This window comes from Manacus vitellinus, unplaced genomic scaffold, assembly GCF_001715985.3.
Source record: "Manacus vitellinus isolate BGI_N305 unplaced genomic scaffold, ASM171598v3 scaffold_58_pilon, whole genome shotgun sequence".
Taxonomy (NCBI): domain Eukaryota; kingdom Metazoa; phylum Chordata; class Aves; order Passeriformes; family Pipridae; genus Manacus; species Manacus vitellinus.
This window is the reverse complement of record NW_021940671.1, coordinates 2,056,893-2,070,884: the sequence shown is the minus strand read 5'-3', so window position 1 is coordinate 2,070,884 and position 13,992 is coordinate 2,056,893. Positions and strand designations below refer to the sequence as shown.

The 13,992-nt window shown below is 54.1% G+C and overlaps 4 protein-coding genes across 5 annotated transcripts in view; 1 reads left to right on the top strand and 3 right to left on the bottom strand.

Moving 5' to 3' along the window:
• The window catches only part of CFAP73 (cilia and flagella associated protein 73), a 2,495-nt gene extending 2,255 nt beyond the window's left edge, over positions 1 to 240 (bottom strand). Inside the window, exon 1 of the mRNA XM_008925816.3 lies at positions 234 to 240. Within this exon, the coding sequence (XP_008924064.3) occupies positions 234 to 240 (7 nt within the window). The remainder of the gene's footprint in view (positions 1 to 233) is intronic.
• Positions 241 to 1,011: 771 nt separating this feature from the next.
• VSIG10 (V-set and immunoglobulin domain containing 10) lies at positions 1,012 to 7,883 on the bottom strand. Its single transcript, XM_018081879.2, has 8 exons — positions 7,787 to 7,883; positions 7,288 to 7,572; positions 3,540 to 3,821; positions 2,497 to 2,790; positions 2,245 to 2,355; positions 1,971 to 1,983; positions 1,690 to 1,850; positions 1,012 to 1,569 (listed from the first exon to the last, which is right to left on the bottom strand). The coding sequence occupies exons 1-8, from the start codon at positions 7,869 to 7,871 to the stop codon at positions 1,499 to 1,501; spliced, it is 1,302 nt and encodes a 433-aa protein (XP_017937368.2). The 5' UTR covers positions 7,872 to 7,883; the 3' UTR covers positions 1,012 to 1,498.
• A 799-nt stretch (positions 7,884 to 8,682) lies between these two features.
• On the top strand, positions 8,683 to 11,128 carry PEBP1 (phosphatidylethanolamine binding protein 1). Its single transcript, XM_018081911.2, has 4 exons — positions 8,683 to 8,869; positions 9,196 to 9,305; positions 9,907 to 10,007; positions 10,297 to 11,128. The coding sequence occupies exons 1-4, from the start codon at positions 8,735 to 8,737 to the stop codon at positions 10,512 to 10,514; spliced, it is 564 nt and encodes a 187-aa protein (XP_017937400.1). The 5' UTR covers positions 8,683 to 8,734; the 3' UTR covers positions 10,515 to 11,128.
• A 1,829-nt stretch (positions 11,129 to 12,957) lies between these two features.
• The window catches only part of TAOK3 (TAO kinase 3), a 60,728-nt gene continuing 59,693 nt past the window's right edge, over positions 12,958 to 13,992 (bottom strand). For both annotated transcript variants that reach the window (XM_018081910.2, XM_029963315.1), the window contains 2 exons: positions 13,776 to 13,958; positions 12,958 to 13,672 (listed from right to left, as the gene is read on the bottom strand). In XM_018081910.2, the coding sequence (XP_017937399.2) occupies positions 13,511 to 13,672; positions 13,776 to 13,958 (345 nt within the window). In that variant the 3' untranslated portion in view covers positions 12,958 to 13,510. The remainder of the gene's footprint in view (positions 13,673 to 13,775; positions 13,959 to 13,992) is intronic.

The window sequence follows — 13,992 nt, the reverse complement described above, 5'->3', positions numbered from 1 at the left end:
GCCCCGGGGCCTGTGGAGGAGCTGGGAGAGGGCAGACGAGATGGCAGCAGCACACAACACTGTTGCCGGGCAGCCGGAGGCTCCTGCAGTTCCCTGGGATTTTCCTGGCATGGCTCTGAGCGTTGCTGTGAGGGTTCAGTGTTGGGCACCAGGAATGCACCAGGGCTGCCTGGGGACAGCTGCAGGTGGGTCCCACCCTCAGCCCTCTAACCACAGTCCACCCTTGCACTTACACTCCATTCCCTCCAGCCCTCAGACCCTGCTCCAGCCCCTCAGAACTCTCTGTTTGGGTTCCACAGCCCTTCAGAGACCACTTGTGCACAGCCAGACCCCAACCACCATCCCACCAAGTGCTCAGGTGTCCCCACCCCTCTGTGCCCATCAATTCACACTGTTCTAACATCCCAGGGATGGCTCAGCCCCCCTGACTTCACCAGTGCCCACACTGCCCCTCCTCACATGCCCCAGGAGTGCTTCCCTTACACTCCATGTGCCATCAGATTCCCTTCATCCCCATGTGAGTGCTCATGCCCCCCCATTAACCTGCACACACAGACCCCCTGTGTGCACTCCCTCCCTCCTCCATCACTCTACACACTCGATCACACCACTCCCCACTTTAGTTTACTCCTGTCCCCTCTTGCAGAGTCCTCTGCTCCCCCATCCCACCCCATCCTGCTCCATTTGGCCATTCCCATGAGTGTGTTGATTCCTCTACTCCCTCCATGCACATTCAGATCCCTCCCTGCTCCCCTCTGTGCCTTTTCACCCCTCTCTTTACCCCGCAGGGTGCTCAGACTGGACCAGTCCCTGCACCCTTCCTGCACATCCCGACCCTCTGTCACGCACCCCACAGCTCCCTTGATCCCCTCTGTGGGGATTCTGCTTCCCTCATCCCCTCCCTGTATAAGTTCCCTCCATGCTTTCCATGCCTTTCCACCAGGCATCCCCCTTAAAGCCACCCCGCAAGGAACAGATTAACTCCCGACTCAGACACGGAGCCAACATTTCAGACAGAATAGGGGAAAAAATATTTATAATAAAAACAATTCAGCCTCCCCAGAGTCAGCATCAGCCAGGTCCTGCCTGCACACTCGTTTCTTCCCTTATCCTGGGACCACTGTGGCCCTGTGGTGACTTTCCCCATCCCAGCACTGCTCATGGGGACAGAATCCCACACTGGAATTCGAGTCCGTCACAGGCACCAAGGTGAGTGGGTTACTGTTCCCATGCTCTGCCTGTGCTGGGTGTCACCTTGTTTTAAGGACATCCGAGACAAAGAGGAACAAGAAGAGAGAAGAGAAACAGAGAAACGTGGCTGGGGAAGGACGGAGTGAAACTGTGGAAGAGGCAAGTGGAGAAAGGAGTGGGAAGGCTCTGACTGAACTGGCCTGTCGCAGGACACCGACAGCCTGTGCTCAGCCACACACAAATGAGGACGTGCTTGATGCTGGATTCCAGCTGGAGCTCCATGTACTTCCTCAAGGAGGGATGGAAGTTATGAGCCTCGTGTCTCTTCTCCCCTTGCTTCCTGTAGAGAGACCCTGCCGTGCAGCTCTCCATCGTCACCTATGCAAGGCACAGACCAGTAGCATCTCAGCTACAGCCAACAGGCAACAGGAATTCCTCCCTCCCTGGCAGATGCTCCAGGAAGACCCACCCAGAAGGTGGCTCTGCCCCAGGGCTCACCTTCCATGAGGTAGTTCAGATAAGCAGCCTGGGCACTGTTCCCATCGACCAGCGCCATCGCCTCCTGCTTGGTGCAGCTGCTCGTGGCCTCCTCATCCCCCTTCCCCTCCTCGTCATCTTCAGAGTCCACCAGCACTAAGACATCACCTGAGTCTGGATGCCTGGGAACAGCAGAGCAAGTGGAGGTGGGCTGGAAGACTGAGGAGAGCCTGTTCCCTGCCCTTCAGGAAGGCAGACTAGTGAGGCCACGCAGGACTGGGCTGAGGAATGTCAACACTCACCTGAACGCAGCACCTGAATGGGACAGAAGGGAAAGACAGGGTTAGAAACCAGCCCCCTTGGGCAGTGCTACTGGTTTTACTGGGCTGCACAACCCCTGCCAGTCCTGTCTCCATGTCTGTGCCTCCATGTGGAGCTGCCAGCAACCGGACAGTCCCCACGCAAAGGCACAGACACAAAGGTGACCTGTCCACACATGCAACCCTGACTGACTCCAGAATACCTGGAGGGACAGGCAAGTTAGGAATAAACCAGGAAGGAGGAACCAATCCCTACCTCTCAGGCACAGGAGGGGATTGTAGTACAAGACAACCCCGGTGATGGTGAGAATACCCAGGAGGGACAGGACCACCACAGCACCCACGATCCCAACAATGTTCACTGGCTCTGCGGAGAGGGGACACAGGCTTGTCACCAGGACACAGATGGATGAAGAATTCCCAGTGCAAGTGAAAAGGCAGGTTCTTAGTGGCAAATGTGGTGTGTCCCCACCCCCTCCCGACTCCCTGCCATGGCAGCCCCACTCACCCTTCACCGTGAGGCAGACGAAGAGCTCCCTCAGCCCCACGGGGTTCTGGGCCTTGCAGACGTAGCAGCCCCCATCGGTGTCCTGGGAGCAGTTCTGGATGGTGAGCTGGGACACGTTGCCCTCGTGGGTGATGAGGAACCTCCCTCCAGGCTGGATCTCCACCTCTGGCTGGGTGATGTCCCGCAGCCAGCTGATCCGTGCTGCCGGCGTGCTCTCGGTCACACGGCACGTCAGGGTCACGTTGTCACCCACAAAGCAGGTCTTGGGGGGCTCTGACTCCAGTGAAGGGATTTCTGAACAGCCCAAGGGGAAAAAGAAAAGGAGTCAAGGAGGGAATGGAGGCAATTAACATAACAAGCAATCAGCCATCTGACTGATTAATAATCATTAACAGAAGGGAGCCAGGTAGGAGTCTGGCAGGTGAGCACTGTGGGTTCAGCATTCAGTTCACTCAGGAGCCTCCTGAGCAGTGACCCGAGCAGCTTCCATGGTGCTCAGTCCCTTCTGACACCTGTCTTTATATCCCCAGGGAAGAATGGTCTGAGGGTAGCCAAAGGGAAGATGGCAGAGAGGAGAAAGGCAGCCCAGGAAGTTTCCTTGGGATCAGAAGAGCTCTTGTGGGAGATAAATACAGCCTGGGTTTTCAAAAGCCACTTTAGACAGATCCCTAAGATGCCTGAAGGAGTCTGGGGGCACACACGACTCTTCTGTATCCCCAGCTCTACCGAACTTAACCTGAGCAAGGCACTAAAACCAGCTCTCACTTTCACACAGGCATGTGCAAAAGCTTTCCACAGGTGAAAACCCTGCTGTGCTGAGATTGGAGTCCCCTGAAGGTGGACCCAAAACACAGTTCACCTGCAACTATGCCATGATGGATCTCAGCTGCAGGATGTCTGTGCCTTATGCTGTCCCCCCTGCCATGCTGCCTCCTGGCTTCCCTGACCACCTCAGTGCTCCAGAGGGCAGGGAACGACTGGAGTACCCACCTGCCCAACTGTTAGCAGGCAAATTAAGTTAATGAGGCAGCAAATCAACTCACTTATCTCCACAGTGCACGAAGGCTGCTCCTGCTTGACCACATGGTTGCCGACACACTTGAAGACTTTGCGGTGGGAGAGGTGGGAGCTGTTCAGTGTCTCCACGTGGGTGTCTGAGGAGTTCATGGAGCTGATGACCCAGCTGGAGTTCTCCAGATCGTGCCCCTCTTCTCTCCAGTGCAGGGTGGGGTGGGGGTAGCCCCCAGGCCAGCTGCAAAACAGCTGCAGCATCAGCCCAGACGAGGAGGTCTCAGCCCAGCACTTCAGGGTTGACTGTGGTGCGTCTGTCAGCAAGAACAGCACATGGTCACAAACACTTCCAGGTCACAGCTCTCAGCATCTCAGGGCTGGGACTCTAGCAAGTGTTCATTTGTTATCATTCCCCTTGAAAATCTTCCTGGTTTCCCTGCCAGTCTTGCTACCTGACCCGTGTCCCACAGTCCCAGGGGAGCACAGCTCTGGGTGACAGATGACAGGGACCAAGAAGGGGCTGTCACAGCCCCCACAGCCAAGCCTTGAGGGAGGAAAAGAATCACTGCCACAGCTTTATCCAATGGAAATGAGATAAACATCTAAAAATGCAGTGGGACAACAAAAACTCCACACTGCTCTGGTCCTCATGTCACAGCTACAAGGGGGTCACACCAATGCAAACTCTCTGAAAACAAGGTTTTGCCTCTCCCTGTCATTGATACAAGCACACAATCCACCTCAGCACAAGAAAGAACTGCCCAGGGAGGGTGTGGACCCTTCCTCTCTGGAGACATTCCAAACCCATTCCAAATGAGTTCCTGTGTCACCTGCTCCAGGTGACCCTGTCTTCACAAGGGGGTTGGACTGGGTGATCTGCAGAGGTCCCCTCCAACCCTAACAATCCTGTGATTTCCCAAGGGAACATGGAAAACATCAGGGCTCTTGTCCAGGGACAAGTAACCAGCTTCTCAGAGCCACCAGCCCATCCCTGGCTGTTCCTGGCTACAAGGAGCTCTGCCCACAGGGATCTTGGTGACTCCAGGGTTAGTGACAATGAGGCCAAACCAGACGTGCTCCCCTCCTTCCTGACACCTCTGGCAGCCAGCAGTGGGGACAAACTCCAGCCAAGAACACAGGTAGGGCAGGTCCTTGCTGGCCTCGTGCCAGGGCCACTTCCCAGCCATGGAGAGGTATGTTATTAAACACAGGAATACCTACGGGAGTGGGTCAGAAGCCAACAGAGAGCCAAGCGCAGTCCCCTCAGGCAGAGCAGAGCAGGGCTCACGTTTCAGGCACAGTCCCATCTGCTCCTTCCACACACAGATCCACAGAGATGTACTTGGTTAACAGCCACAAAGATCCTGGACTCTGATCCAGGCAGATTTAACACACCATGCCCCTGCGTGTGCCTAACCCAGTGCTAAACAAGACCCCACTGAGAGATGAGACCAAAGCAAGCCCCACACCAGGTTTGCAGCCCCAGTGAGGTTGCAGAGGGATGCCTGAGGCTTATTTTGGGAAGCATTTATTCAAGTGACTTTCAAATGACATGATTAAAAAAAAAAAATCATGGCAAACCCCCAGGCGAGCTATAAGGACATACCTTCCTGGGGCTTGGCTCTCCAGGAACTATATACACACATCTTGGGTGATCTTTGAAACCACCCAGCTCTGGCAAGAAAGTTCTCTGCAACACCTCCTCTGTCCCAGCTCTGGGGAGGATCATAACTGATCCCAAATCCTGGTATGGTCAATAGAACAATCTGTCAGTTTGAACCACCAGAAAGTGCCCCACATCAAGGTGGACACAGTCCTTCCAGGACGTCCACGTGGACAGAGCCCTTCCAGGATGTCCAGCCAGAGCTGGCCAGAGCCCACTTTTTGGGCTGGCCCCAGGAACACACCTCCTGAAGCCACCAGCTTTACATCCTGAACTTCCAGGCTCTCCCAGTACAACTCTGTCTAAACATAACAGAGATCTGCTCCCCAAACGTAAACAAACCAAAAACCTAAAAACCTCCACCCCCCCAACCATAAAACCACACAAACCACTGGCAGAAAGGACCTGTTGTTTGACCCACAGAAGAGCCAACAGTGCTTGTATCAAACCACACACAGACACGCCAAGGAATCCCTGGGAGGTGTGGAACTGCACGTCTCCTTCACACCAGGTGCTTCCCATCCAAAACAAACACAGAACCGCAGCTCGAGGCAGGGCTGCACCTTTGTCCTGTCACTACAATGTTTACTCTACTGCTTGGGGGGTTTAAGTGCAGTTTTAAACAAAAAGAGAACTTTTGGGTACTACCCATGGGACGGGTTGAAGACTGCCAGCTGGTAATTCCCACACAAAGCCCCTACAGGTCCCAGGAGGTTGGTTTACAGCGGTGACAAGTCTGTGTCCAAAAAGGTTCACTCCAGCCCAAGCTAAGTTGTTTATGGGTATTCCAGTGTTCCACATCACCTTTGTCATGGCTGGAAATTAGTTGGCACGTTCATTCCAGGCTAATAAACGAAGTTCAGAGTGCAGCACCAACACCTGGCACATCATAAACACAGTTTGCTCCTGAGTGTTTTGCCCCAGTGCTCCAGATTTGGGGCTCCCACCTCCTAAGCCCCATGCCCATGATATATTCCCTGAAGCAGCGTGAGGTTTGATTCCTTCACTCCAGACCTCTGTGTGACCTTTCACACCCAATCTGAATGTTCCTTGCTGCAGGAAGGAAATTTTTATTCCTGTAGACTTTCAGAGATTTAATCTGTACAAAACAGGCACAACATTTACATACACGGAGAAGGAAGGAACACCCCGAAGGCAAACAGCAAACAGGTCACACAAGGCAGGTGCTGACAGAAAGAGCAACAACAAAGGAAGGGGCCAAGAGGGCACAGAGGGTCAGTGAAACAGGCAAACTGGCAGCGGATTTTCCTCCTTCTCAATCCTGAAGTCACCAAGAGTGGCACCAGCCACAGGACCTGTGCTCCCTGCTAATCCAAAGGGAGCTGTTTTCATGGAATACGTGAGGAATCCAGGCAAGATAAAGCTCCCTGGTAGAAGCAGGAAGGACCTGCAGCAGCTGTAAGCAAACTAATCCGCCTGAGTACGCTCCATCCTGAACTTCCACACGTGCTCTGAAGATTTCTGAGAATGAATGAACCAAAGAGAGATGGAAATAGAAGAGAACACCAAAAGACACAACAGGGCTGAAGGACTAGCCTGTGCTGATAATAGGGGCAGTTCCAGGACAATATTGCCAGCAATAAATCCAAGGAATGTGGTGCTTCCACTGAGAGCAGAAGGCTGACTTGCAAGACTCAACAAGTGGGGACCCTCCATTCTCCCACCAAAACCATGGCACCAAGGAATGGCACAGCACATCTACTTCCAACATGTATTCCAATCAAGGGAAAAAAAGACAGTGAGCAGCAGCCCCCATCCTAAGGTTTATGAAGGCTCAAGTCAGCCAGATTCTGAGGCAAAGGGAACAGCTACACCCTGGAACATGCTACAGGGAAAGATCTACCCAAAATCTTATCACCAGCAATGAAGAAGAACTGAAGAGACACAGTGAGGACTTAACAGCTGGCATTGCACACACCTGATCTGTGACAGGCCATTTGGACTCACATTTTGGTGCTTGTAAGTGGACGTGAGAGAGATTTTGCACGATAAACCCACCTTGCGCTTTTTTTATATTATTTTTCCACCTGTGCCAGACAAATTTGGGGGACCTGCAAGACCGAGGGGAGGAGGTTCAGTCAGTGGGACTGACTTACTGGCTACCAGGAGCTGGACCCTGTGCTCGTGGTCCGTCTTGTTCAGCACTTCCTTGCAGGTGTAGTTGCCTTCATCCTGCACTCGCAGCTCCGAGATGCTCAGGGAGCTGTTGTTGACCAGGGAAAAGCGGACGTCCGGGGGCAAGGAGAGCCTCGAGGAGAAGAGAGGCGGGAAGGAGCGCGGGTCCCCTTGGAACCAGGTCACCTCGGTTGCCTCTTTGGAGACGTTGCGGCATAAAAGGAGGATGCTTCCTCCGACCTGCCCAAACACCACTTCATCTGTTCCTGCAAAAGAGAAGGGACAGTGTTAGGGATGTAGGGAAGGGGCGAAGTTGCCTTCTGTCAGCAAAGACCGGGATATCTGATATACATCAATGCTTTGAGGTGCCTTTTAGGGGACTGCTGAGGGATCTCAAAGGTGACCAAAAACATGCAGCGCAGACACAAGATCAGGAAAAGGGACACAGCTCCCTGCTCCCCTCCCCTCAGCCCGCGCTACCTGCGGCCTCCCTGCGCGGCACCAGCCTCCAGACGCAAAGGGCGAGGAAGAACCGTACCGGCGGCGTCCCGCCGGGGAGCTGCATGGCTGTGTTGCCGCTGCTTGCAAGCCGCGGAGGCAGCCCGAGCGGCAGGGCAGGGGCCAGGGTAGCAGGCGACCCGTCCAGGGGGACCGCTCCGCCCCGCCGGGCCCGTGAGGGGGTCGTAGGATCAGCCGCCCGCCGTCGCCAGAGCATCTTGAGCACCCGCATCTTGGGCGCCCCCCTGGCCCCGCCCGCCATCTTGGGGTCACCTCACGCCCCCCCCCGGCCATGTCGGGCGGACCCCTCAGGGCGGCGCGGGGCCGGGGCGTTGCCCTCAGGTGCCGCCCATGGGCCGGGAATGTTTGACACAAGGAAAATGGTGTTTCCTGAGGGCAAAACCGAATGGGTAAGCGAACCCCACGTCCGGAGAGCTTCTGTAATTCACCCGCTTAGAGACACCCCACAGGCAGTGCAGCGTGAAGAGCCCTGATAAAAGATCACCCCTCTATGTAACCCCGCAGCAAGACCTGTAAAGCATTCAGGTATCTTTTAGGTTTCTCCAGGACATGTTACACCTGGGGAAGGCACGTGGCCATCACATAGAGCGCTCAAAGCCCACGGGGTTGCCCCGCTGGGCCCTGGCACATTAATTATTAATTAACCTAATTTAGCGGCAGGGGCGGCATTAACCTAATTTAGCGGCAGGGGCGGCAGGGCTGCCCAGTAAACCGGAGCTCGAGGTTCCGCTTCCCTGGCGGCACGGCCTGCTCGCGGCCCGTCCCGCCGGGGCGCCATAGAGCTGGGTGGGGGGCCAGCGGTGCTCTTCCAATGGGAGCGGAGGCGGCTCGTCTCCGCCAATGGCGCGGGGCGGCAGTGCGGAGCCGCCCGCCGCAGCCGCCGCAGCCGCCGCAGTCACAACCACAGCCATGCCGGTGGACCTGGGGCAGTGGGACGGGCCGCTGAGCCTCGCCGAGGTGGAGCAGAAGCCGGCGCAGCCGCTGCGGGTCAAGTATGGCTCCGTTGAGATCGACGAGCTGGGCAAGGTGCTCACGCCCACTCAGGTGAGCAGCGCCCGGCCCCCCGCTCGGGGGGGTGCCGCAGCAAAATGGCGGGAGGCGGCCGGGCCTCTTGCGCCGTCTCTGCGCAGCTCCGGCCGGAGCTTCACCTGGTGCGGGGGGACAGAGAGGGGCTGAACTTTGCTGTCGATCCTGATGCGGGGACGGACGTGCCGCGGGCAGAGGCCCGTGGCTCTCACAGCCTGGGCGAGCTGGCATGAACTTCGAACTCTTTGGATGTCGCAACCAGCGCTGGTCGCAGGTTGCCCTGTGTGCAGGGCAGGTGGCTGGCCCGGGCAGCGGGGCCGGTGCTAACGCGGTCACTCCTGCAGGTCCAGCATCGCCCCACCAGCATCGAGTGGGATGGCTGCGATCCCCAGAAGCTTTACACCCTGGTTCTCACAGATCCTGATGCGCCCAGCAGGAAGGACCCAAAGTTCAGGTATGGGAGTGAGCCTGGGTTGCCTGGGGAAAATGGAACATCCTTCTTGGGCTGAGGAGAGGATTAGGAGGAGTTTGGGACTGTGCTCCTCCTAAGGTGCAGCTGTGGGGCTGTGGCTTGGCATAGAAACGGTGTCCTTGCATCTCTCCTTCAGCCAGGGACAGCATGGGGAGGAGCAGCTGCTCTTTCCAGGGGTGTTGGGAGATCTGTTGCAGCTGGAGCAGCACAGCATCTGCTGCTTGCTCTAATTTGGCCCATGTGTGAGTTGGAGTTAGGCTTGTCTGTGTTGGTGGTAGAGTCTTAAACCTGGGGCCAGTTCACTTTTCTCACATCAGCTCAGAAGCTTGTGGAACGTCCACTCTTGGGGGTCAGGCTGTGGTTTTCCCACGGCCACAAGGCAGGCCAATGGAGCTGGTTTTGGCAGGCTGTGCATCCCAAAGGATGTGCATCCCCCTGCTCTGGGACCGCTGCTCTTTGGGTTTGGCAATCCAGGGATCAGCTGTTTGCTTATTCTTCACTGGCAGCCTTATGGAAAAGCAGCAGCTTGGAGTGATAAGAGGATTGTGCCACAATCTGATTGTTCTTTGCCCTCTCCTTTCAGGGAATGGCATCACTTCTTGGTGACCAACATGAAAGGCAACAATGTGGGCAGCGGGACCGTGATGTCGGATTATGTTGGCTCCGGGCCTCCCAAGGGAACAGGTTGGTACCTGCCTGCAGCAGTTCCCAGGCAGCGCTACATGGATCAAACACAGTGCACAAGGGTGGGGGGAAGCCAGCAGGAAACGATCCGTGCAGGATTGCCCGTGGCTGCATGAAGCCACACCCAGCAGGAGCACGTACGGAGCATATCTAGTGCATCTTCTCTAAGCTGCCTTAAGCTCCATCATCCTCAGCCTCCCAGGGCAGGCACCTCCAGGGGTCACTTCGGAGCACACCTCGGAGCTGGAATTCCGGGTGCCCGGTGTGGTAACGCTGTCCCTCCCCGCAGGGCTGCACCGCTACGTGTGGCTGGTGTACGAGCAGCCCAAGCAGCTCTCCTGCAACGAGCCCGTCCTGTCCAACCGCTCCGGGGACAAGCGAGGCAAGTTCAAGGTGGCCGCTTTCCGCAGCAAGTACGGGCTGGGGGCGCCGGTGGCGGGCACCTGCTACCAGGCAGAGTGGGATGACTACGTGCCCAAGCTCTACGAGCAGCTGTCGGGGAAGTAGGGGGTGCAGCACCCACGGCTCGGGCACGGCGCTGTAGTTTTGTTTGATTAGTGAGTTGAACCCAAGCGTCCCGCTCTGACCGCTGGAGCTGTAACCCCATCGCTGTCCCTGCTCCGTGTCCGTGTGTCCAGGCCTGTGCTGACTGCCGTGGTACAGATGATCCTAGCTAGAGCTGCTGACAGGTGTCCCTGGAAGGGCCACTCCCTCCAAACTGATCTGCTTAAGGGAAACAAAAGCCTTTGTTAATTAGTGTCAATTCAGGGTGTCTCTGCTGTCCTGGGATGGCTTTAGATGTCAGGGGTGTGGGTACAGCACCACTTCTGGGCTAGTGCTGGCTGTGGAGACCCCCTCTTCAGGAGAGGAGAGGGCATAAGGGAAACTTTCCCTCCTCCCTCTTTTTTTTTTTCCCCTCCCTCAACCTCTGGCCAGTGCCTCCCTGTCACCGCTCCAGTAGTGAAGGTGCAGCTCGAGGGGGAGGCAGGAGCTGGTCTACACCACTTCTTCTGTTCTCTGCTGCCACTCAAAGCTGAGACCACTTTGTTTTGTTCAGTCCTGTGGTGACCTGATCTTACCGTGCTCTTTGCTCACAGTGCAATTAAAAACTTACCAAGATGTGTGGTGTGCCTGGTTGTCTTCTTGGGGGATGAGGGGAGTGCTCAGGGGAGCAGCTGGATGTTGTAGGGCTTCTGTCCTGCTGGGAAGAGGCTGGACCCTGTACCAGGGACTCCCCACTCCTGGAATACGCTGATGGCTGGAGTGACACAGCTCAAAGCAGTCATGTCTTTCCATCTTTACCTACCTTTAGTCCCTGTCCCAAGGATCCCCCTGGCTCTGTGGAGGCTCCTTCCCTCTGCAGGAGCCCCATCAACCCCCCAGTCAGAACCCCAACAGCAGTTTGGCCTCCACCAGCTTTACTGACCTGAAGCCAAGTCCCAGCCAAGCTGCAATCCCAGGTGTTTCCTGCTCCTCCAGCAGCTTTGCACTGAGGCCTGGGGGTGTGTCCTGAGTACTTAGAGCAGAAATGAGCCTTTGGTCCAGCCTGATGGCTATAAAGAGGTAAAAAAGGTGAAGACAGTGCAGTTCAACTTCGTGGATCCAGGAGCCTCCCCCCCTTTTTCAAGCTGCTGTCTCAAGGGTCTGCACTGACATGGTCTGACAGAATCAGGGGCCCTGTGACAACTGGGGACTCCCTAACTCCAGAAGGTGGGTGGTGTCTGCCCCAGGGCAGTTTTTCAGCTCAGCCATTAAAACATTTCAACAGGATTGATGGTTTTCCAGGAAAACATCCCCAACTACTCCAGACCAAGGCCCACAAGACTAAGGCTGGAGCAGTGCTCACATGGGCTGATCCATCCTGGGACTGCTCAGGCTGGAAGCAGGACATAAACAAGCCACAATCCATTACCCTGAAAACCTCCACTGTCAGGAAAACGGGCTTGGAATGGAGCCCTGAGGTTCCTGCAGCACCAGGCTGAGGGACACCTGTGGAATGGGACACCTGTGGAATGTGTCACCTCCCTCCCCACACCTGTGCTGGGCCACGAGCCACCCCTCCCGCAATGACACAGCCAGGCATTGTGATGAACACTTTTATTTACAAATATAATTAAAAGCTCTGACAGTTATTCATGCTCTTCCCTGGAACCTGAAAAATGTTTTTTGTTGTTTTGTTGGTTTTTTTGTCCTTTTTTTTTTTGTTGTTGTTCTTTTTTTTTTTTTTTAAAGTGCATGCAAAAGAAGTAAAGCCTTTTTTTTTTCTCTTTTTATTGTAAGAAAATACACAGTTTGAAAGTGTGAATAATGCAATATTTATGACCAAGATCATGGGGTTGGGGGTGGACTTGGGGGAGGAACAAAAAAAAAAAAAAAACCAAAACAAAAAACAAAAACAAAGCAAACAAACAAACAAAAAAAACAACCCCAAAAAATAAAAGAGAAACTCAAAAGGGCTGGGATGATCTAACAGACAGTGTTGAGCTCCGGAACGGAACTGGAGAGTGGGGGGTGGCTGGAGCAGGAGGGAGCAGGGGAGGGGGGAAAGAAGTAAAAAAATTTCTGATCAGAGAAACAGTTAAAATACAATATGAAAATAAGTAAAAGCTCTCCTTAAATTCCTTCTATACACAAAATACACGATTTGACAAAGCCCAATTTGTGCTACTGGGATCCTGTGGGCTCATTTAAGTGTATTCACATTCTCTGCGACAGCAGAAAATGATTATGATACAATCAAGAATATGCCCAGGGGGGCGAGGGCTCGTCCCTGCTGCCCCTGGCATGGTTCTCCTAAAAATCACCACGTCGTCGCCCGCCCCTCCCCACCCCCAAAAAAGTAATAATATGTCACCACTGATATGTACAGCACGATTAGGTTTTTTTTTTTCTTTTTTTCTGTAAAATGTATCAAATTTTTTTTTTTTCAATCTTTAATAAAATTTTTTTATTATTATTTAATTATTCCTGATGAATAAATACCAAAAAAATAAAAATAAAATAAAATTATGCAGCAGCTAGTTAAGGTAAGGCTGCGGATTCAGTCTCTCTCCCCCTGGGATCGTAGATATCTTTTAATTATTAATATTTTTTTTTGCTTTTACTTTCATTGATTGGTGGTAAAATGAGTGATTGCTCAAAAGCAACATACATCCACTTGAGTTTTTTTTTGTGTTTTTTTTGTTTTTTTTTTTTCTCCATTAAAATTGTCTCCAAAGTTTTCACTGAAACATTTTTAATCATTGCACAGAGACATCAATACTGTGACATACTATGGAAAAGACTTGCCAGGAGCTGTCCTGCACCGGGACGTGACGGGGGAAAGGGGCCCCTGATGGAGTAAGAATATACAGGCACTGGTCCGACACGATGTCAGTAAGAGAGACAGAAAGAGAGAGAGCACGCCCGTCAACATGGGGAATGTTGGGTTTGCAAGTTTTATCCTTACTTGGTTTGCTTTTTACCGGTTTTGTTTTTTTAAATGGCAAAGAAATTTAACCTCATCATCTATAGTCCTCCTTGGGATACTCTAATGTGACCAAATTCCCAAAGCCCATTCGCAAGCTCTCCATGTCAAACGTCTCAATCTCTCGCTCCTGCTTTTCCAACAGAAACTTGATCCTCTCGCTGCGTTCCTTCTGGAGGGCGGCGAGCTCCTCTTCGATCTGAAACGAGCACAGTCAGCAGCCCCCAGCACAGCAGCCCTGCCCCGACCCCGTGTCCCAGCCGAGCTCCAGGGACCCCCTGCAGCCTCCCCCAGGAACGCACCTTTTGTTCCAGGTGTGCCCTGCGCAGCGACACCCGTTGCTCCAGCTTCTGGAGTTCCCTTTCGTGCTGTGCTTCTGTCTGCATCTTAATTTTGCTCTGGTACGCGTTGAGCAGCTCCATCTCCTGCTGGAGTTGCAGTCTCAGGGCTTGGCATTCCGCTTCCTGGGCCTCGTCCAGCCGTAGCTGTAAGGACATCGGGAACACAACGCTCACACCT

Coding starts and splice junctions, on each gene's coding strand:
- VSIG10 (XM_018081879.2), bottom strand. CDS start 7,871: ATGCAGCTCCCCGGCGGGACGCCGCCGGTACGGTTCTTCCTCGCCCTT. Junction 3,822..7,287: donor GGTCCAGCTCCTGGTAGCCA/GTAAGTCAGTCC, acceptor TCTTGCTGACAG/ACGCACCACAGTCAACCCTG. Junction 1,570..1,689: donor TCTGAACTACCTCATGGAAG/GTGAGCCCTGGG, acceptor TGCCTTGCATAG/GTGACGATGGAGAGCTGCAC.
- PEBP1 (XM_018081911.2), top strand. CDS start 8,735: ATGCCGGTGGACCTGGGGCAGTGGGACGGGCCGCTGAGCCTCGCCGAG. Junction 8,870..9,195: donor AGGTGCTCACGCCCACTCAG/GTGAGCAGCGCC, acceptor TCACTCCTGCAG/GTCCAGCATCGCCCCACCAG. Junction 9,306..9,906: donor AGGAAGGACCCAAAGTTCAG/GTATGGGAGTGA, acceptor CTCTCCTTTCAG/GGAATGGCATCACTTCTTGG.